This window comes from Carassius auratus, chromosome 25 (assembly GCF_003368295.1).
Source record: "Carassius auratus strain Wakin chromosome 25, ASM336829v1, whole genome shotgun sequence".
In the NCBI taxonomy this organism is placed as follows: Eukaryota; Metazoa; Chordata; class Actinopteri; order Cypriniformes; family Cyprinidae; genus Carassius; species Carassius auratus.
In genome coordinates, this window is record NC_039267.1 from 12032907 (window position 1) to 12054753 (window position 21847).

Here is a 21847-nt window from a genome sequence, read left to right on the forward strand (position 1 = left end):
GGTTAGCTGACTAAAAGTATGAAATATTGGGGCGTTTTTTGCATTTTAAATTCTAAATGACAATTTGAAATTCAGCTTTCTTACTGAAGTTAGATTACTAACTAGAAACTAAAACCGAACAAAAACTGAAATAAAAATAAATTAAACCTAAACAGCAGCTAAAAAAAGAAAAGAAAATCCTAAAATTTAAATAAAAAGAAAATCCAAGATTCTTTTTTAAATAAATCTAACAAAAAAAAAATATATTTATAAAAAATATTTTTTGATACAGAGTTACATAATATAATAGTAATAATACTTAGATAACATTGCTGGACAAGGATAAAATAAATCTAAATAAAATACACTAAAATACGTTGTTTGATATCTGAAATTCAATGTTTTATAAATTGGTAATTCATTCACATAATGTATAACATAATAATAAAATATAAAATATAGATTTTCTACCAAAATAATTTTCTTTAACAAAATTCTTGTTATCTGAATGCCATGTAGAAAATATCCAATCTTAGCATAAAAATGTTTCACATTTCTCACATGCATTTCTCAGTCTAGATGGAATGATGTTTAATGGATAAACATTATGCACAGTTGGCTAGATTAAGGGATGACACATCTTACCCCACTCATGTGTATTCTTCATAGATGTAAAGGAAAGTGAGATCATAAGAGATGAGAGACGGTGATGAAATATTGAAAAACACAGATGAAAGAAAATGACTTATTTAAAATGACTAAATGCAAGATGAAATACCAAATCTATCTCACATCTCCAAGGAAAATGCCGACCATTATAACAGAATAATGACTGCCACAGATAAATTACACTTCAAAGCCAAATAAGTTAAACCCCCGAGGCTACAGAAATCTGCTCAGAGTCATGTTCGTGTTAATCAGCTGGCAAATCCATTTGTGCAAACTGAACATGTTATATAACCAATTATTGCACTTCACAACTGAAAAATAATGAGATTATATTACTGATATTTTAAAACCGTCAACGCATCAAAAGTGTCTCGGAAAACCGAAGGTCACAGCATGGGACTGGTCAATGCACTGAGAGCGAAGTAGTGTGGCGGCACAGGATTATGAGAACACTAAACCAAATATCTGCCTCAGAAGATTAAATGAAAACATGAAAGACGACTGCTAAAATAAGACGCCAAAAGATGTGCTTTATTCCAAATCAAACGTGATGCTATGCATAAATGTGACTTTATGAAGGCAGCCTAGTTGACTATTTAGCTTGATATTTATATAACTGTCAGAAGTGGGTCATTATGACAAGCCGGGCATCAAAGTCCCTGTAACCACCAAGCCACAAAAGATATTCCTGGACATCCACCAACACACAAAGCAAGATGGACTGAGACTAAAAAAACATTGGCCAATAAAATCTCACAGCATATGACGCACATGCATCTAATACTATTATGTATTGTATCACATGCATATAATATAATAACTATTACCTAATGTATTTGTTCATGTAATGTCAATTATTACACTTAAAGAGATTCCAATAAAAATAAAAATTCATTTCAAATCTGTATGACTGGATAGTTCACCGAAAAAAATCCAAACAGTTAACGGTAGCCATTGCCTTCCATAGTATTTTGTTTCCATACTATGGAAGTCAAAGGGAACCAAAAACTGTTTGGTTACTCGCATTCTTCAAAATATCTTCTTATTAGTGCTGTCAAAATTAGCGCGTTAACGCATTCGATTAATTTGAAATATTTAACGCGTTAAAAAAAAATAACGCAATTAACGCGGTTGCAGTTTTTTTTATTTCCAGTTGTGGCCTATGTGTGTTTAACGTGCAAAGAAATATGGATAAGACCAAGGAAGGACTTTTAGATGGAAAGTTTCAGTATAAAACTCTGCCGGATTACTCTTCAGTCTGCCACAAGAAACATTACTCTTCATTCAGTCTGCCACAAGAAACAGCAACATTAAAATCATGAACTCAAATGTAATTGTTTAAAAAAAAAAAAAAACAATGACTGTTGTAACAGTGCGTAAATCAGACCTTTCTGTAACGCTAACGTTAATAAGCTTAAACGAAAATAACGAAATAATTGTGTAGCGGAGTATTTTTTGTACACAGTGCCGCGAACTGTCAATCACTCCTGTACGCGTGCATCACTGTCCTCATCGCAGCTGTAGCAACTTGCGCTCTCTCTCTTCATCAAGCTTTAAAACAAAAAGGGGACAAAAAGATCATATTGTCTTTGTGCATAGGCTATAGATTAATTAGATAAATGAATATCTAAATTTGTGCCTTGCCGTCTACGATATTTTTTTAGAACTTAGAAAAAAGATGCTGCAGCCAAAGGATGCTTGCAGGACGACTCAACCTCCGCAGACAGTTTTTAATGTTTATCAGACAATAAATACTCAAGATTTTGCTTTAGTATAACTCACAACGAGTTTCACACACCTTCTCCGGCCACGTTGAGTTGTTGACACATAACAGTGGGAAAAGCGACACATGCGCTATTCACTTGTATAACTTAAGGGTGAATGGGTAATGTAGTTTCTGCTCTGGGTGGGATGAATTAGGAAGCTTGCATTGTGAAGGGCGCTCTGAAAAGCGGCAGCGCAGGCAAAAGATTAAAACCTCTATTAAAACAGATGTCCAAATGAGCGTACCGGTACGCTACAAGCACGTTCTGGGCGCACGGAGAGGTGGCGGTACGCTCAAGAGCTATATTTGGAAGTGGCGGTACTGAGTACCGGTGCGTACTGGCCCACTTAAAGCACTGGCAATGACTATACTTTGGAATTTTTTTGCAGTCCACTTAGAATTCAACATGGAAATCATTTTTGAATTTTTATTGGCATTGATTGTTTTGAAATTCAAATGGTACTTACATGCCTGTGTTTTTATTTCTGTAATAAATATGGCTTTCAAGCCAACAGTTAATTTGGAGGATATTGATGGTTTATTGCAGGTATGTTGTTTACATGGGAAAATCTGTGTTAAAAGTTAAACAAAAATTCCAATAAACAATCATATTTTGAATTTAAAAAGTTTCTTTGTCTTGAGTTTACATTAATTATTTACATTTTACATTTACATATCCAAAAAGTTTCAGTCTTTTAATTGCGATTAATCGCGATTAATTAAAAAAAAATTGTGCGATTAATTAGTTAATTTTTTTTAATCGATTGACAGCACTACTTCTTATGTGTTCAGCTGAAGAAAAGAAAGTCTTGCAAGTTTGGAGCAGCTTGAGGGTAAGAAAATAATGACAGAAATTTTTTTTAATACAATGAAAGTCAATGAGGTACAGATTTGGAATGTCATCATTTACTCTCTGTTCCAAAACCTGGATCACAAAACAAGGTTGAGTCAATGAGGTTCAGTGTTGTTTTGGATCCCATTTACTTTCATTGTATAGGCAAAAAGTGTTATTTTCTTTCAAATATCTTCTTTGGTGTTTCAGGTTTGGAACAACATAATTTACTCACCAATCCAAAACCTGTACAATACTGTTACAGCCCTTAAGGACTTTGTTTCTTTCTTTCATGGAAAACAAAGGAAGACATTTTGAAAACTATATCGGTATTTTTTGGTTTATACAATGAGGTCAGTGAGATTCTGTACGTTTTCTTTTTTGGGCCCCAATGGCTATTATTGCATGGACAAAAACTGTTAATTTGTGCAATATATCTTCATTTTTACTCATCATTTCAAAACCGTTCCAAGTTTCTTTCTTTTGTGGAACACAAAAGATGATATTTTGAGGAAATATATTAGTGGGTTTTTTTCTATACAAAAAAAAAAAAAAAAAGGCAGTGAGGTTCGGTGTTGTTTTGGACCCCATTGACTTTCATTGAATAAACATAATTTACTCACCAATCCATAATTTTTTGGGGGGGTCAAGCATCTCTTTGAATATGTGTTTTTGCATTAGTAGCATAATCAAGTTATACAACTGCTACAAAAAGCATCAGTGGAATAGGTTGTTTTAGATAAACAAGGGAATTTTGTAATGAAATCAGGTATAATTCCCAAATACAGAGATCTCAATGCTTATTAAATAGGTTTCAACAACCAACCCACAAGTTGGCGTGCTTACTATGAAAAAATTCTATGTGTCTCTAACAGCAGACCATCCTTGGATTCAAATGACCTACTCTTTCTATCATTAAAATAAATGTATTATTACACTAGAGTTTATTACACAAGTTTCCCAAACCTTGATCTTCAGCAGCCAGTCAATATTTACTCAGTCAGTCCACTGATCTGCATCTCCCTAGACACAACCATTGCTTGCATCAAGATATTTTTTGCTTTCACTTGGGAGTTTGGGATGTTCGCCAAAGCGCTGGCCCGAGGGCTGAAGTTTGCTTCAAACAAGGACAAAAAACACTGCAAATGTATAAGCAATGTTGAAAACTCAACACTCAGCACCTGAAGACAGCTGAAGGTCCTCAAATTTTATCACTGTAAGCCAACATCTGTGTGAGAGATAACATCACTCCTCGCATTCACATGGGCACTTCCCATCTCCTGCTCCCCACTGAAATCCATTGTTTTTAAGAGCTGCCACCTTATGGCAAGCCATTTTAACATTCATTCCTGAACACTACTGGTATGTATTCCAATAATCACTTGTATCTTTTCCAATATCCTAGTTGTTACTTAGTATATAGCTTAACTAGTATTATAGAAGCTGTTCTTTATCTCTATTGTTATTAAAACATTGCTAATATTACTAGTTACAGATTTTTTATTTCCACCTGAGAAATGACAGAAGTCGATAGTGTGTGGGACTATTTTTTTTCACAAATGACATTTAAACATTGCCGTAAAAACTGCTGCTAAAGAGCGAATACACAGCTTTAAACTATTTTAATGCACGACGTGAAGACAAGACTGACAAGAAGCTGTGGAGCATTCTGCCTACTTCAGAACAGAGATGAAATAGTGCGGGATCACAAGATGATTTTCTCAGGCCACATGTAAAATCATATGATTATTATAAAATTATTAAAATGAATACACATGGATGACAATTGATCACAATGATAATTCAGCTTCTTCCCCTCAATATTATATTAAGAGTTTCCCCTGTGGGGTTAATAGAGTTAATAGTCTTATATGAATAATATTTAATTAACATTGATATTCATTATCCCTTATACAGTATTATTCATGAGTCAAAAACCAACAAGATTTTTTTTTTTTTTCACCATGTTTCCAATTTTCTGCCTCAGGTCCAAAAAGAAATTTAAAGAATGTACACACTGAAAACACTAAATACTTTTATGTTCTATTTTCATTAGTTATTTTCAAAAGGGAAATACTATGTGTATTTACAGAGCAGAGGTCACCTTTTTAATTCCAATTGGAGAGATGGACTTTTGTTTGTCTTTATCATTATTATGTTGTTCTATATTATTGGTTACTGTGTTACTTCTGTTTCAAAAGGCAGCAATAAAAGTTTTCATGTGACTTTAATAATTTTGTGAAATTAATAAATGCATAATAATTATTGTCATAATCGTAAAACCGTGATTATTTCTCAGACAAAAGAGCATGTCTTCGACAACACCGCTATCTCTTTGCACTTATAGCATGACAAATAATTAATTGCACTTGAAGCTTTTGTACATTTTTTTAAATGAAACACCCAGAACTTTATATGGCTTCATAATGAAAATTAACTATATGTTTGTACATTAAATTCTGTAGGGGGGACGTCGGATGGCGCTGCATGGGAACGTAATGATGTGCCATTAATTGATTTATGTACTATATACATGTATACATAAAACAACAACTTGAAAGGAAAATTCTAAGAGCAACTCATGTAAACACCTTAATCATAATATAGTCTTATTTAGAATAAGGTAAATAATTAGATTACTGATGTCCATGTAAACGTAGTCAATGTTAAACGGCTTGCCATAGTCATCGTGTAATTTACGAGCTCAATGAAATTGCCTTCTAATATTCCCCCAGTTCGCCCATGGCAGACCCGCGGGCCAAAATATCTCCGACACGGGGCGGAACAACCCTCGCCCCCTCGCGCATGATACCGCGGTGCTTGGAATCCAAACAAAGCTCAGATTTCATTCACATGTTTCTGTGGCACATTTAGTAAGTTCTGTTGCCGGGAGCGACAACGGAACGTTCGCGGCGGCTTCGATCGATAAACACAGCGATCACGCGCGGGATCTGAACTGCACCTTTGTGTGTAAACAGGATTTCTGTGAGAACAATGTGCAGACAGCAGCCCCAGACAGCGGAGGGGTCGCTCTCTCGCTCGCTCTCTCTCTCTCGTTCACACGGAGAGACCGTGGCGCGCTGATGTTTATCCTCACCTTGCTTTACGCACTTCAGCCGGAACGGGTCTTTGCAGTGCTTGATCACGGCCAGCACATCCCTGATGGTGAGCCCGGCCACCGATGTATCGTTGACCTCTAAGAGCAGCTCGTCCTGGGACAGCTTGCCGCTTTGGATGGCCACCTTGCCCTGCTTCACCTCCCCAAAATAAGGGAAATTGCCGTTCTCGGCGCCCCCTTTCAAGTCGAACCCCAGCTCGCCCTCCTTATTCCTGGTGAGCACCGCTTCGTGGACTTTGTTCGTCCAGTGGTTCTTCTTCTTCAGACTCTTTGACATCGCTGACAATTGACGACTCGCCTACCAGTGTGCGGCTGCTGGATGGGACCTCATCCCTACCCCGGTGTGGCGTATCGCGAGTCCCGAGGCGCGCTCAGATCCTCCGCGGCTGGCCGCTGCTCGTAGTGTCCATGTTGCATGCAGTGGAGTTGCGCTGAGAGCTGCAGCAGCAGTACGCAACTGTATGGAGGAGCGCGCTCGCTTACTCGCTGACTGCCAAGTGACCCGGATGTGATGTCTAGGAGGAGGCAGGAATGCTTGTGCAAGACGAGCATGCATTCCTCAAAACGGGATTCACGTAAAAGTGTGTCTTGGACTAAAAGGGAAGGAACACGGAGAGTTGGCTCAAACGGAGCGATTATGGTGTTTTCGATTCCCAAGTACATAGATTTATAAGAAAAACGTGCAAAGTATAATTTGACCCTTTTTGTTTGTTTGTTTTACAAAAAATCTTGTTGTTCATTGTAAGTTTTATTTCCAAGTTTGTAGAATCGATCGAATCCAAGATTTGATTCAAGACAAATACATAGATTTATAAGAAAAACTTGCAAATTATAATTTGAACCTCTTTTGTTTTTGTTTGTTTTACAAAATATCATGCTGTTCGATTGCAAGTTTTTTTTTATTTACAAGTTTGTTGAATCGATCGATCCAAGACAAATATACTTTTTAATATCTAAGAAAAATAATTTGATCCTATGTTTTGTTTTTTAAAACAAAACTTGTTTGATTGCAAGATTTTTGATTTCCAAGTTTGTAGAATCGATCAAGTCGAATCCAAGATTTGATTCAAGACAAATATATAGATTTATAAGAAAAACGTGCAAAGTATAATTTGATCCTATGTGACTTTTTTTTTTTAAACAAAGCTTCGTGGAATCTATCAAGTCGAATCCAAGATTGAATTCAAGACAGATATATCTGGATTCATAAGAAAAAAATTGCATGTTGATACTTTGTGTTTTCTATGTTATAAAGTAATTATATTTTAATAATAAGACTGGTAGTAAGCTTCACATTTTGTTAAAGACATAAAACTAAGTCTATTCTTTTATGTTTTTAACAAAATGTGTTCAGCAACTGACTCCTAAATTAAACTATTATGTTTGGTATTATGATTGACAACATCTTCACATTTTCTGTAAAAACACTACGTTATTTGAGGGTATTTATACAAAATCTGTATAAATTAAGTATTATATATATATTTTTTGTTTTGTTTTGTTTTTAAATTATTATTATTATTTAATTATTTTTACCAAGATCTGTTGAGTGACTCACTTGCATGCACAGATTCTCACTAGACGCCACCTACTGGTGTACTGACAGTGCCACTATACGAATCTCTGAATGAATCAAAAAAAATAAAAATAATGAAAGATTCGAGTTATTTGGATCAATATCCGCTACTTCTTTTCTGTGATGTGTAATCAAGGTAATGAACAAAGTCCATATTATGTTTTACGCTTGGACATGTCGGACCTTTGAGGAAGCTACTCTCAATTTGAATCCCACTCTTCCGATCAGGGGCGCTGCACAAGATCCCTTGAAAATATATATTCCAGACTTTTCAACGGCCCCCTCTTCCTTTGGGGCCCTGTTAATCAGTACTGGTTTTACCCCCAGTCCGACGCCCGTGCTTTCGATTAAAGAATCGGTTCTTTAAAGGATTTACTCATAACCAGCTAGTACAAAAGCGCATTTAGAATAGTTTGGTGAAATTTAGACAATTATTTGAAACGTATAGAGAAAACAAGAGTTTATTTTATAATGGTTATCAAATAGATAGATCAATAAATCAGTTAGATGTAGGACCATTTATCATAATTAGATCATGCAAATTATATGCAGATTAAGGTGGATAATGTGTTCGGTTCAATATTGCCTAAATTAGGATTACACAGCCATACTATTTCCAACCATAAAAAGGTTTATATTTATTGCTAAACTTATTTATAACAGTTGGCACATATATTTTACTGCCAGGATATAAAAGCTACAATAAAAGTGTACATTTTCAATTTACATTATTAGTTGGAATCCATTAAATAATATTACTACCACACAAGGCAACTTATTCAGCAATAGAAATTGATCCTAAAAGCTACGGTGCCTTGGCACATGCAATATAGAAAGTACACAGAGTGGATTGAAGTTGCTAAAATAGTCAGTCATCTGTAATGTCTCACAAGCCTTTTAAACGATCAGTTATTTCATAAGAGAAGAGGCATCATCTATTATGTGGTTGATCAGACAGAGCTGATACAAAGCTCTGATCCTGTCTGATCAGGATATTGGAGGTCCGGTGTAGTAAAGTTTTGACTCTTTTGATCAGGTTCTCAATCTCTTTCCTCTTACCTTCCACTTTATTAGCCATCCGATGGCTCTCCCCAGGAATCTGACAGATTAGTCAAATCACTTACATTTAAATCCCAATCTTACCTTAAATTAGAGCCTGCATGGGCCACATGGACATGTGGATGATCTAATGCTGTAAAGCAGTTGTGGTGAAGGCTGGAAATCGGTAGCTACTGTGTGGTTTTACACTTTATTGTAGGTTGTGTCACAAAACGTGAATTTAGATTTAGTGCAAAGAATTTAATACAATTTAAGCTGGCTTTTCAAAATGGGAAGTCATCCATAAATTACAAGGTGAGAAATACATGTGCACGCATGTATAGACAGATCAGTGTCAGTTTTTGAATTATTATTAATACAGTCAAGCCTGAACAGAGAAACCACTTCGTTATACTAAATATTACAATTCTAAATATAAATGGCAAGCTTAATCATTCTGGGTCTGATCTGACCTCTTATTTAAGTTTTCTGACTCATTTTGGCTATATGGTTATAGCAATACCTGTTCAATTGATTATGTATAAGTGTGTGTGTGTGTGTGTGTTGCACTGATGTTTTAGTGTAATGATCCTCAGATCTGGCTCTTGATATCCACTTTCCTGCAGAGTTTAGCTCTAACCCTAATCAAACACACCTGAGTTTGCTAATCAATGTCTTGTAAATAATGTAATTAAATTTTATGGTTTTAGTTAACTAAATTAACCCTGATTTATACAGATTTTTATCTGTAAATAAATAAATCTTTGCACCAGTTTTCGATCAGTTCTAAAGTGTAACCTAAATTCCTTAAATAATTTGCCTGCCTGTTATACATGACACACTCACAACTGCCAGTGGCACACAAGTTTCAGCCTTGTCCTGTCATCGCCACAAGAGTGCAGTGTGCTTCCATGCTTTCAACAACACCGTGTGAAGCAAGAGCTCTCAGCAGATTCCTGTGGGGTATCTTCATTTGACATCTCATACACTTCAAAAACATTTCTCACATGTGGTTTTTGTGTGCATATGAGGGTGAAGATCGCTATTAAAAAAAAAATTATGGAATGGACTATTTGCACAAAAAGTGAAAAAAAAATAAATTAAAATCTTATTTCAGGATGCTGGTATTTCAACAGCATTTTTTATTAGCAAAATAGTGAATATTAGTCAACATTTGTTCCCATCCAATGAGAACCTACATTAAAGAAATGTGAATTTTAAAACCATTTTAAATATATGTTACTATCAGAAAAGACTCCTACTGAAAGCTTCTAAATGAAATTACATTATACAGGTTGTCAAATCATGTATTATGTAACATGGGTATGTGAACCTAGTGCAAAAAGGATAGTTCTACAGGAATTCTGAAGAAAAATTTTTGGTCCTTCTTAATGGATTCAAAAATGGTTCCCTTTGATCAATAATAAAAATAAAACAAAACTGCAAAATGTTGACCTTTTGCCAAGTTCTCCATTAAAAGTTGAAGATTTGCAGGTGCAGAGGAACTAATTCATCAGCAAATTTCAGGCTCACCACAGTTTTTCCATCATTCCAATCACAGGCAAATCTGAAAACACACACACTGGTAATGACGGCTGCGCGTGGGTTTTCAGAACTAATCTGACATGCTTGGATTCTTCCCCATTCAATTCATAGCTCCCACAGGTGTTTGGTGTCAAGAATATCTTGCTTTCATATCTAGTTTAGACTACTACTGAACAGATGAAAGCTGTGTGGATAAATATCAGCTGGCTCTTAATTAACAGTTGAAGTGGGGGAAAAAGCACTGCAAGATTAACTGCAAGGCACATGACCTTAAAGACAGAAAGCGACAGAATGATGTTCCCCAAATCCCACTGAATGAAAAATACCCTTAAAAAGGACCTGTCAAGTCAGTATCTAAAAACTGTCAAAAACTCCAGCAACAATAACAGTTGTACAAATATTTTACACAAAATGCTCTTTTTTTTTTTCTTTCCTAAAACGCACTAAAACAATTCTAAAATGTTTGGAGAACATAAATATAAAGTTAAGTAACGCATTCAACATTCAGTTTCACTTTGACCTTCCTCCTGCTCTGGTTCTCCCAAAGATTCACATCAGGCCACTCGCAGTCACTCTGTCAAAGGCAACATTTAGTGGATAAATAAACAGTTCTGCCAAAACCATGTCGATGAATGAATTAAAAATGAATCTGTTGTGCTGCTGCTCACTTGTTTTAGAAGAGCCCACAGTCCTTAAGGTTGTTTTTGATGATGACGTCAGTGACTGCATCGAAGACGAACTGCACGTTCTTGGTGTCGGTGGCGCAGGTGAAGTGGGAGTAGATCTCCTTGGTGTCCTTACTCTTATTCAGGTCCTCAAACTGACACTGAATGTAAGCGGCCGCGTCCTCATACGTGCTGGATCCTTGTAGAGAGATTCACACAATTAATATGGAGAAATACACAAAGTATATTAAGTTATAAACTAATATATAATATCATTTATATTATTTCATAGTATTACAATTTCATATTACAATTTCTATAATATATTTCGCTTTCCATACTATTTCTATATTTAAACTAATGTTAACAGAATATTAATAGTATCTGGGTATTAAAGGTGCAGTAGGAGATCTTGGAAAATGCTAACTTTAGCCTGATAGCACTGAAAGCGGTGTTGACCAAGGCCACGCCCCCTGAATGTACACACAGACCAGATAGAACGAGCGCTCTGATTGGACGAATATTTCTTGGTCCTATGCCTTCAACAGAATATATAAATACACAAATATATTTAGACCACTTAACTAAATGACTGGGATGTGAAGAGACTTTAAACAAGCGTAACAAAAATTTTCTGAAGGCAATCACCTATCGCACCTTTAAAATAATACTTATATATACATATCTATAATATATACAATTTTAGGCAGTTGTGTTATTTAGATACATAAAAAAAACATTCTTCTAGCTGACTGATGAGCTTATAGACACTGAATGGTTATTCTGAGGTAAATGTATATTACATTGTAATGTTTACAAGCTTTACACGTTTTCCACAGTTTGAAACACTGAATGAGCTTTTATACGAGACATTTCATTAAGTTGTACAGTAGGCTCTCCTATAGAATAGTCTCTCTTTTGATATTAATTTGCGTTTATTATGTACTATAGTAAAGAGGAAGATTAAATGAGTTCTCTTGCCACTTGAACTGAGACGCTAAAGTGATCTTGCCTGCTGCATTAGAGCGCCAAAAACAAAACTATTTATTGTTTGAATTTCGTTATGAATTTGGAATCATTTTAAATCTAATTCTTTATTAAAAAGTAAAAAAAGCACTAAGCTTTTTTTGATTACTTCACGGCAAGTGTGCTTCAATTAATATGAAGTTCACGCATTAACAGAACACAGCATAGACTAAGCTCTTAAGAACAAACCATATTATTAATGATTATAAACAAGAATTGTCACCAATATTGCCAATATCCACACAGCTGACAGCTTAACCTGTTGTTGCTGGTTTACTGCACGGTCACGTCACACGTCTCCGTCATCTCTCGCACCGTACAATTGAGCTGCGTTTAGCAGGTGTGCGACAGCAGAGATGAGGACCGTGTGAAACTTATTTTTCCCCACTAAAACTTTGATGTGCACACGTTTAAAACGTTAACATAACAAAACAAATAGGAAAAAAGGCATTGAATGTACATTTTTAAGTTATAACATGTAAATATATATAGTCACCAGTGGCGACCTCAGAAAAATTTCACTCTCAAATTAATACTTTTGTTCGCAAATGTGACTGTCACAGTCTAGTGCCCTGAATGTTGTCTGTTTTGCTAAATTTTGCCTACCAAATATAAAGACAAAGCAGAACCGTTTCATTTCTTAATGCATGTTTTGAACGACTTGGATGAATCATTAGGCTCATTAGATTTGAAGCGGCACTGCACAGACCCATCTTTTTATGACATCAAAAGTACCGCAAGAACGATTCAAAAGCTTGCAGAGTCATCTGCTCTCTATAGACCTCGCGGTACTTGGATGTCATACACAGATCGATCTGATGGTGATGATCCGCTTCAAGTCGAACAAGCCTATTGATTCAATGAACCATTCATTAAGAGAACCATTTAATTTACTCTTGAATGAATCAGCCATTTGAATGAATCAAATGATTGACTCAATCAGTGACTTAATCATGAAGACATTAATCACCACCTACTGGCATTTTTAGTTCATTAGAGTATCATTTCAATCAAGAAATGATTTCATACTCCGATAGTAACGGTAATAATAACAAAAACATTAAATGTATAGTTCACCCACCCAAAAATGAAAATTTATTCATTTACTCACCCTCATGGGCCAAAAGAGTATGTGTAATAAATTATCAAAATATTTATTTTTAATGTCTATTTGATGTTTTACACAACAATGATTTTGTCTTATTTGTCTATAATACAAAATATTTCATAAAATACTATAAAATATTACTATACAAACTGTACTTAAAATAAATAAATGGGAAATCAGGAATTTTTAGCTGTTCATACCAGTATACTCTGGGAAACAAATAGTAAGTGGGCTTTTTTTAATCTTTTCTTCAAACAGATCCTTCTTGTTGAGAAACAGGATGATGGAAGTGTCCGTGAACCACTTGTTGTTGCAGATGCTGTCAAACAGCTTCATACTCTCATGCATTCGGTTCTAAGAGACGAGAAAGAAAGCACTGTTTGGGAGGAACTTTAAAAGCCAAAGTTTCGGTTTCGTGACACTTGATGCTGACACTGAAAGAGATCTTGTTTGAGCACTCACCATTTCCTCATCTTCAGCCAGGACGAGGTCATAGTCGCTGAGAGACACGCAGAAGATGATGGAGGTCACTCCCTCAAAACAGTGGATCCATTTCTTCCTCTCAGATCTCTGGCCGCCCACATCAAACATTCTGAAAGTACAGGAGATTGTGGGTGGTGAGACACAATGACATTTACTAGGAATTTTGGTAAATACTGGTTTAATCTATGTATGATTTTGATCAGACAATCTTATCCAACATAGACTATGATAAAAAGTGGTACATAAACAGATGACTCAACTGAAAGCTGGCACATGAATCATGCGCACCTCAGAAGTCACACTCTTTTAGGTATTACACGTCTCAAAAACAAACCACAAAAAAAGTGTTTTATTATCAGTTAAAGCATGGGTGGCAATACTTACTTGAAGTGAAGGTCCTTGAAAGTGAAGTGGGTCTCTACAATACCAGTTGTCTTCACCCTGGTCCTCAGGACATCTTGCTGAGTTGGGACATAGGAAGAACTGGATATTCTGTCCAAGTCATTAAGGTAGCTAGAGAGGGAAATACACAGTTCAGCTGATTAGAAAAGTTATTCAAATAAAAATTATTATTATAAAGTTATTCAAATTCTCTATTTAATGAATTTAAGGTGAAATTATTTAAACTGGTTGCGTTACGGGCATCCCAGAGTTTGAATCCCTGGTCAAGAACCTTTCCCGATCCCACCCCCTCTCCGTTTCCCGTCAGATCTAAACTGTCATATCATTATAATGGCAAATAAAAAAAGAAAACACCAAAAATAAAATGTAAAAAAAAATAGGCATTTTTTAATCAGTTCTGTTCTGTGACTTTAAATGAAAAAAAAAGGTGTCTATGAGGTTTTGTTTATTCAGATTTTTTTATTTGGTGTTTTTTTTCACACTCAATACAGTGTTATTGAATCTTTATTATAATGTACTAGAATACAGAGGTGCTGATAGTTGCCACTATTTGCAATAAGTGGTAAAAACAGCAGAAAACCCTGTTATTTTAGCATAGTGTAAATATAATCTATAGCTATAGTAGATATTGGCACTTAGTGTAAACAGCATCTAATTGCACTGCACAATCTCATGAATAATTGCAACCACAGTTAATAGATTATAACACTTCAATTCATTACAACACTATGCATTATAATCATTTACAGCAAGATTTAATGTATTACACCATACATTATAAGGCATCATACCCTTTAATAACCTATAGAATAATAAAAGCTTTAAGTAAAGTGTTTCCATGTAGACTTCTTTACAGGGGAAGTCGTGGCCTAATGGTTAGAGAGTCGGACTCCCAATCAAAAGGGTTAAATGAAGAGCACAAATTCTGAGTATAGTACTTTCACTTTCAGTCACTTACTTTCAAAAACAGACCCCAAATTCCGAAGAGCAGCAATTCCTTCTAAATTTGATCTAATTTTTATTATGTCATAAAGTTGTCTATTGTGAATACGTCTTATTCATCTGGGTTGTATGCAAAAGGTAAGGGTTCACAGCATGCTTGGAGAACACAGGACAAATTTGCATTTTTGAAAAGTTTGCATAAAGGATATTTGAATCATAGACCATAATGGATGGAATAACGTCAATAATAACTCAATGTAAACGCAATGTCCACACGCAGTGCACGAACCATTGACGTGTTCAGCAGCCACAGTGGAAATGGAGCTGGATTATGTGGATAGCCCAAAAGTCATTATGTGGGAAACGGGCTCTGGAGGAAAAAAAAAAAAAAAGGCAAAAAAGCTAAAAGACACTCACTATGAAGCCGAGTCATTGAGCTGGTACTCTCTGGAGCGACTGAAGCAAGCCTGAACACCCCCATCCTTCCACAGCCGCTGGATGATTCCTGACAGCTCGCTCGTCATGTATCCCTCATCTGCAGAGCCGGCCAGCACAAACAGCTGCCTTGCATCATCCTGCAACACAGCCAATCCAAAGATTCTTGATTTCCTTTTTAATGCTTTAGCATTACATAAATAAGTGTGCATTGAACCCTACTTTACGTTAAAACAGCAGCACTTACAGCCCGCCCAGGATCCGCAAAGTCAATCTTCAGACGGCCCATGGCCCTTATGATGGCGATGATGGACTGGATAGTGTTGCTGTAGACCACAGCCCTGAACTGTTTGCACTCTTCCTCTGAGTAGCCTGCTTCATGGATGATTCTGTGGGAGAAAAGACAAATGGCATTAATTCAAGTAATAAAGCTAATAGTTTCTGGCAAGTAAATTGCAAATAGAATCCAGAAAATAAAAATAAAAATTTAAAGTGAAGATATATCACTACATCTGCCCTAGTGCTTAATTCTAATGACTCTGAAGATGTATGCTCAAAAGTTATAAATGCCTGACAAATGCGGGGAAGTCCCTTAATAAGCCGTGTCCACAATCATAGGATTATGTCATTCACATTTCATCTAAATAAACACTGCTATCACTTACATCCTGCGTGATTTCTAAACATTACGAAACTAGGATGACATAATAGGGGTTGAAACTTACTTCATCTGTTTGACAATTGTACTCTTTCCAGATTCACCAGCCCCTGCAAGAGAAAGAAAGAGCGTGTTAGCCAGATGGACACGCACCCAAACATTCCAGATCCTTCCCTGCTCCATAAAAAGAGTTTGAGGATCTGACTCTGAACGATCAGGCCTTCGTGGCTTCTGCCAGCTCAGCAAAAAGTATTTGTTGGTATCAGATTGAGCGGGAGGTTCTTGTGATTTCACCACAAGTAACTGGGTGAGGAGAAGACATCAACTTAAAACTTGAAATTATATTGTCATGTGCATCCTTGCCACTCATGATGACAAACAAGTGATATCAAAATATAGGGATGTCTATGAAACTGAGGCTATTTAGGCTCATTAAGTGGGTATTTGACTCCCTTGTATGCTAACAAGATGAAAAAAAGAAACTGGCTTCAACAGTCAGCAGTGATGTGAGGAATTGTGTAGGGGTTAATCTTAAAGGATTCATTAAACATCACCTCACTATAATGGGATTACAGACAGGCTTGTGTAAACAGATTAGCTATAGGTTTAGATAAGTATGTCAGCGCAGGTTTGAAGACAGGTGCGGGGGGGGGGGGGGGGGTATAAAAGATGATTTGAGCCGGTCAAATGTGTTAATAAATTGTGTTAATATATTTAAGATATTATTCATACATTTTCAAAAATAATACACTATAATTCAAAAGTTTGGGGACAGATGTTTTTGTTTTGATGTTCTTGAGAAATGTTATGCTCACAAAGGCTGCATTAATTTCATCCAAGTAAACAGTAATATTGTTAATATTGTGTAGCATTATATTATTATAATTATATTATTTAACATATAGACAAAATATAAATAAACTAATTATATATAAGTTTGAAAACCGCAGTGTTTTCAACTAAAATTCTGCCATTTCAGAAAAATGCTGGCTGGTCTTTAATGTACCTACATTCAGGAAAATCTCAATACTGCCATACAAGTTCATCCACCTTCCGTGAGACTAGAGTTCATCCGTTCACCGAGCGAACTTTTCAATTAACCAGGACGTCTTCTTTCTCTTAATCCCAAAGCACTGCAATTAGGCCACATCAGCATCTTTCACAGATTGAAACCCTACTGAGAGGAGACCAAACACAAGAGCACTGCATTTACCCCAGAGACCCCACAAAACTCCCACATCACTCGATGAAAGGCTTGCGGCACCTAATGTTAATCCACGCTATTAATTGTCCTCCAAAAAAAGGCCATGCTTCCTGAAATATCAAACCGTTCATTAAAAGTCATCAATAGTTTCAGTTGTCAAAGAATTTCAGAGATTCAAAATGTCAAATTTCAAGCAAAATGCAGAATTTTTAAATGGAAACCTCAATTTGACGCTCGCTGACCAACAACTGCATGCGCTGTACCTCACAAAGTCTACATTTTTGACAGTTGAGAATGGACTTTTTGCTGACTAGGCCTACATTTGGTAAATTTGATCATATAAATTTAAATTAAATAAAAATTAAATTACAATTAAATTAAAAATTTAGTTATTTAAAATTAATAAATGTGATCATATATTACCAACAAGACTGCAGACACTGAAGTTTTGCAAAATTTCAGAAAAATTCTGCCTCCAAAAAATGTATCGTTCTCTGTCAAAAGTGTGGCGCTTAATGCATCTGTTTGTCAATGCAATGAATGAAAACACGAAATGTTTCCCCCTTATACTAAATTTCAAATCAGACATATTATATTTTAAAATTATGCTGGCATAATTTCCCACTAAATTTAGCTGAGCAATGGTAAATGTTACCACACCTATATAAACCCTTTTGAGATTAAACCTTTCAAATTGAAGCTAGAAAACGGTTTAAGATGGTAGGCCAAACCCGTTCCTTGGGTTAGGGGTTGGTTCAAATTATATAGATGCTTGCTTTATTCTAAGATGCATCAATCCAAGTTTCTGATGCCATGCACTGAATTTGACTCCCAAAGCACTGGTTTCGCCTTTTGTTTGGTCTCCTGCGGCTGCGTTTATGATGCTGTAATTTGAACTGGCTCTTTGGTTCCTGGGCAACCAACAACAACTGCCTGAGACACACGATAAACACGCTCTATACTGTAAAGACATGCTCGTCTACACAGAATTACAACATCTTGATATGCATTTGTGATGCTCATTGAGTGTCATTGTGACACTAAATTCTTTGAATAACCACCCATGAAGGTACTTTCTCTTCACAGCGGTGGATTTATTCTTAGTAACAACCCTGACAGTCACCATTTGTCCCCTGTATAGTCTAAACAGGAACTCCAGTCTGTTTTACAGCAGGCGTTGGGACATATGCTGTTGATCTGCAATGCCAAAAAGCAAACAAACCCAAGAAAAGCGACACACAGAGGGCGTATAATGAATCAGCACATAGGGGAAACCCAGTTAACTAGATAATTAGATGCCAATTCCCTAAAGTTTGATGGTGTAAGGGGAAGGTTTTATGTCCTCTAACAATTTACACAGCAAGAGGACAAAGACAATAAATGGATAATTAAATGGCCAGTTCCAAGCAAAAAAAAGTTGACCATGATTGTTTGCAAGGGAACTGGCATACCAATGCCCTTTGAATGAATAAACCTGCATGTAAACAGCACCAAGTGCTTCTCTTTAGAGAGTTTGTGACATTTCTGTAAAACAAATAGTGTTTAAGCTGCACACACCATCAATAATCAAGAAAAGCAAATAAAAGTTTCAAGCACCACAAGCAAATAAATTATTTGGCTTCATCACTCAATGTCCACAAAAAGTGCTCGCACACAAATACTGGAAAAGTACCAAAGAAACATATGCAAAACAGGAATCGGAAACTGAGAAACAAGTGGCCTCTATGTAAATCACTATGAATTAACAAGTCGACTGCTTAAAGATAACAGAAGAAAAAAAAGCAACAGATATTGTTTAAAAGATGCAATTATTTATCAAATAAATAATAAGTAAACAAATGAACAATATCTGCTGATTAAATATATTTGTATATTTACTCTAGATTATTTAAGGGCTGTGTGTTGAAAAACCTAGACAAGTAATGAATCAAATTTATCACGCATTCAAGTTTAGGACTTTCCAGACTCATGATATTTCTCTCTTTAAACCCATCTTATCATCATCCTCTCCCGTTTACTCCAAACAGGCATCCAGCAGGACCCTCCATATGCACAAGCTCGCTAATCATAATTGGATGAGGTTTAGGGTAATCTATCAGATCCATCTCAATTCGGATTAAGTTAGATTAAACTAGTCTTTTGTTGGCTGGATTAGCAGAGAGAGCCGTTTGCGTCTAACTGGCCACTCTGTGAATATGCAAACCAGTACTTCGAAGAGCTCAAAGCCAAAATAAAAGACAGAATATCAATAAAAACCTTTACGCTAGAATTCTCGTCTCTGTATAGACACATAAACTAAACTCTTAAAAGCGGTGTTAAATGTGATACAGTAGACTGAGTGAATTAGCTTCACATGCTAACCGAGACACCAGCGCGGTAACGTTACGTTAACTACAGAAATAAGTTTCCAGAGTCCATAAATACTCGCTTGACTTACTTATTCTCCACTCATTGCTTATTGACATATTAAATCCACTGTTGAAATGTCTAATATGTGCTGTTAAGTGCACTTTAATGGACTTATTGATCCAGTAGCGGAGCGGCTAACTCACTCACCCAGCAGTAGCAGCTTGACCTCTCGCGACGCTCGCTCTCCATCATCGCGCAGGTTTTTGTCAATCATTTTACTCCTCTCCTGGGCGCTCTTGTCGTCCGAGCTCAGGGTGCACCCCATCTTTCTGGAGTTTCAAACGATATACGAAGTCGAAGAAGCTAAAAAATGCGAGGAATGAAGAAATATCACGCACAATTGGTTAAACGTTATTCTTTGACGTTAGCCACCGCGACGTCTCACGCCCAACTCTCTCTTCTCTCTCTCGCACAACGGAGTCTCTTCAAACTCGAGTTTTCCCAGCGCTTGGAGTTTCTCAAGTTAAATAAAAACGGAGGGTGTCCGTGATCAGTCGAGTGTCTTGACTGCCATGATGTTTGATTAAAAATAACATAAAAATTGACTCATTTAACGCCCAGTCTCACGCTCCGCGTCGCCCACTGCTGTTGAAGTGGCGAACAGATCCAACAGATCGCTGGAGTTTCCTGTTTCTTTTCATACATAAATCCCCCTCCTCGGCCGCGCGCCTGGAATGCACGTACACGTGCATGTGTACGCGAGGGTGCGCGCATATTGATCCCAGGTTGCTCTGAAGTCAGATTTTCAGTGTTCACTGTTCAAAAGAAAAAATAATACTTTTTCATCTTATTAATATTTAAATAATATACATTATTAAAATACTAGATAAAATACATCATATTTTATTTTATGTATTTGTTTTAATTTTTTACATTTATCTATTAAAAATTATATATTATTTCTTAACATTTCTAAGCTTAAAATGTTGTTTAATTGCTTATATATTATTTGTTTGTCATTTTTTATTTATTGACAGTATATTATATATTTTTATATATTGTTTATTGTATACTTGTTAATTCTTATATATTGTTTATTTATTGTTATATAGTTTTTCCTTTCTTTTTCTGACTTGTTCTGCAGTCAATCGGTGTTAGCTGCATTAGATCTAATTTCAATTGAGTTTAACAATAAAATCTCCATTTACTCAATATCCTCACAATATTGTTTCACTTTGTTTGTGTATGTGTGCCTGCATAGGTGGGTGCATATGAATAATTTATGGAGGAAATGGCTCCATTTAGTGAGATGAATTGGGCCACATCTGGTCACAGGTCTAACCATATTCAAACAGATTCAGATTTAGGAGATTTTCTTATAGGTGGCACGTAACCATAGAAAAAAAAATTATATATATTCCGAAAGATGAGCTCATACATAAGCTTTAAAAATATTATCATATCCAGCCTTATTATTTTACATACTATTTCAATTTCAAATGACATGAGCATGCAAACCAACGAGCAAAGTTTCCCCACGTATCCATGACTAGTGTATTTTCCTAAAGAACCACAATGAAAAGCAGGAGCATTCAATCCATTTAAAATGAGAGTAATCATGGTGACTGAACATTCATTACACTGATTTATAGTGCCATTCATTGTAGTGACTGTAGAATACACATTGAATTACAAACTAGTTTTAGTTCTAGGCAAAACTCACTCTTGCATTTGTGCAGCCATGAAAAACTGTGTCTCCCCTGGAAACATCATCATTAACCATTTTGTTCTGAGGCTTTATTGTATTTAAATTGAATTATTCATCTAAAAACATAAAGATTAATATAGCTGACACGGGTAGGATGACTCTTATGTGAATGTATTCTTAGTATAAACAAAATATATGAATCTATTATTGCTAGAACCCATTTAAACAATATTTAAAAAGTAAATAAAAAAATAAAAATAAATAGTGACAATATTTTGCATTAGGATTGGATCATGTAGTATTCTAGTTCAAAGTTTTCCTCAAATAACAATTGTTCAATATTTT

At 35.8% G+C, this 21847-nt stretch overlaps 2 protein-coding genes across 8 annotated transcripts in view; both read right to left on the minus strand.

Annotated features, from left to right (window-relative positions):
- Nucleotides 1-7932, minus strand: part of magi2b (membrane associated guanylate kinase, WW and PDZ domain containing 2b) — an 81580-nt gene extending 73648 nt beyond the window's left edge. For 2 of the 7 annotated variants that reach the window (XM_026202643.1, XM_026202645.1), the window contains exon 1: nt 6343-7929. In XM_026202643.1, the coding sequence (XP_026058428.1) occupies nt 6343-6640 (298 nt within the window). In that variant the 5' untranslated portion in view covers nt 6641-7929. Of the gene's footprint in view, nt 1-6342 lie in introns of all 7 variants that reach the window. The other 5 variants (XM_026202646.1, XM_026202642.1, XM_026202640.1 and 2 more) reach the window with 5 other exon arrangements.
- A 2150-nt stretch (nt 7933-10082) lies between these two features.
- On the minus strand, nt 10083-20485 carry LOC113043360 (guanine nucleotide-binding protein G(i) subunit alpha-1-like). The gene is made up of 9 exons (XM_026202692.1): nt 20002-20485; nt 16309-16351; nt 15831-15972; nt 15566-15723; nt 14189-14317; nt 13784-13913; nt 13522-13675; nt 11191-11386; nt 10083-11096 (listed from the first exon to the last, which is right to left on the minus strand). The coding sequence occupies exons 1-8, from the start codon at nt 20117-20119 to the stop codon at nt 11196-11198; spliced, it is 1065 nt and encodes a 354-aa protein (XP_026058477.1). The 5' UTR covers nt 20120-20485; the 3' UTR covers nt 10083-11096; nt 11191-11195.
- Nucleotides 20486-21847: the final 1362 nt, after the last annotated feature.

Excerpts from the sequence above, each read along its gene's own strand:
- LOC113043360 (XM_026202692.1), bottom strand. The coding sequence starts at position 20,119 with ATGGGGTGCACCCTGAGCTCGGACGACAAGAGCGCCCAGGAGAGGAGT. Across the intron at positions 15,724-15,830 it reads TTGCGGATCCTGGGCGGGCT|GATGATGCAAGGCAGCTGTT; the intron begins GTAAGTGCTGCT and ends GCTGTGTTGCAG. Across the intron at positions 13,676-13,783 it reads TGGCTGAAGATGAGGAAATG|AACCGAATGCATGAGAGTAT; the intron begins GTGAGTGCTCAA and ends CTCGTCTCTTAG.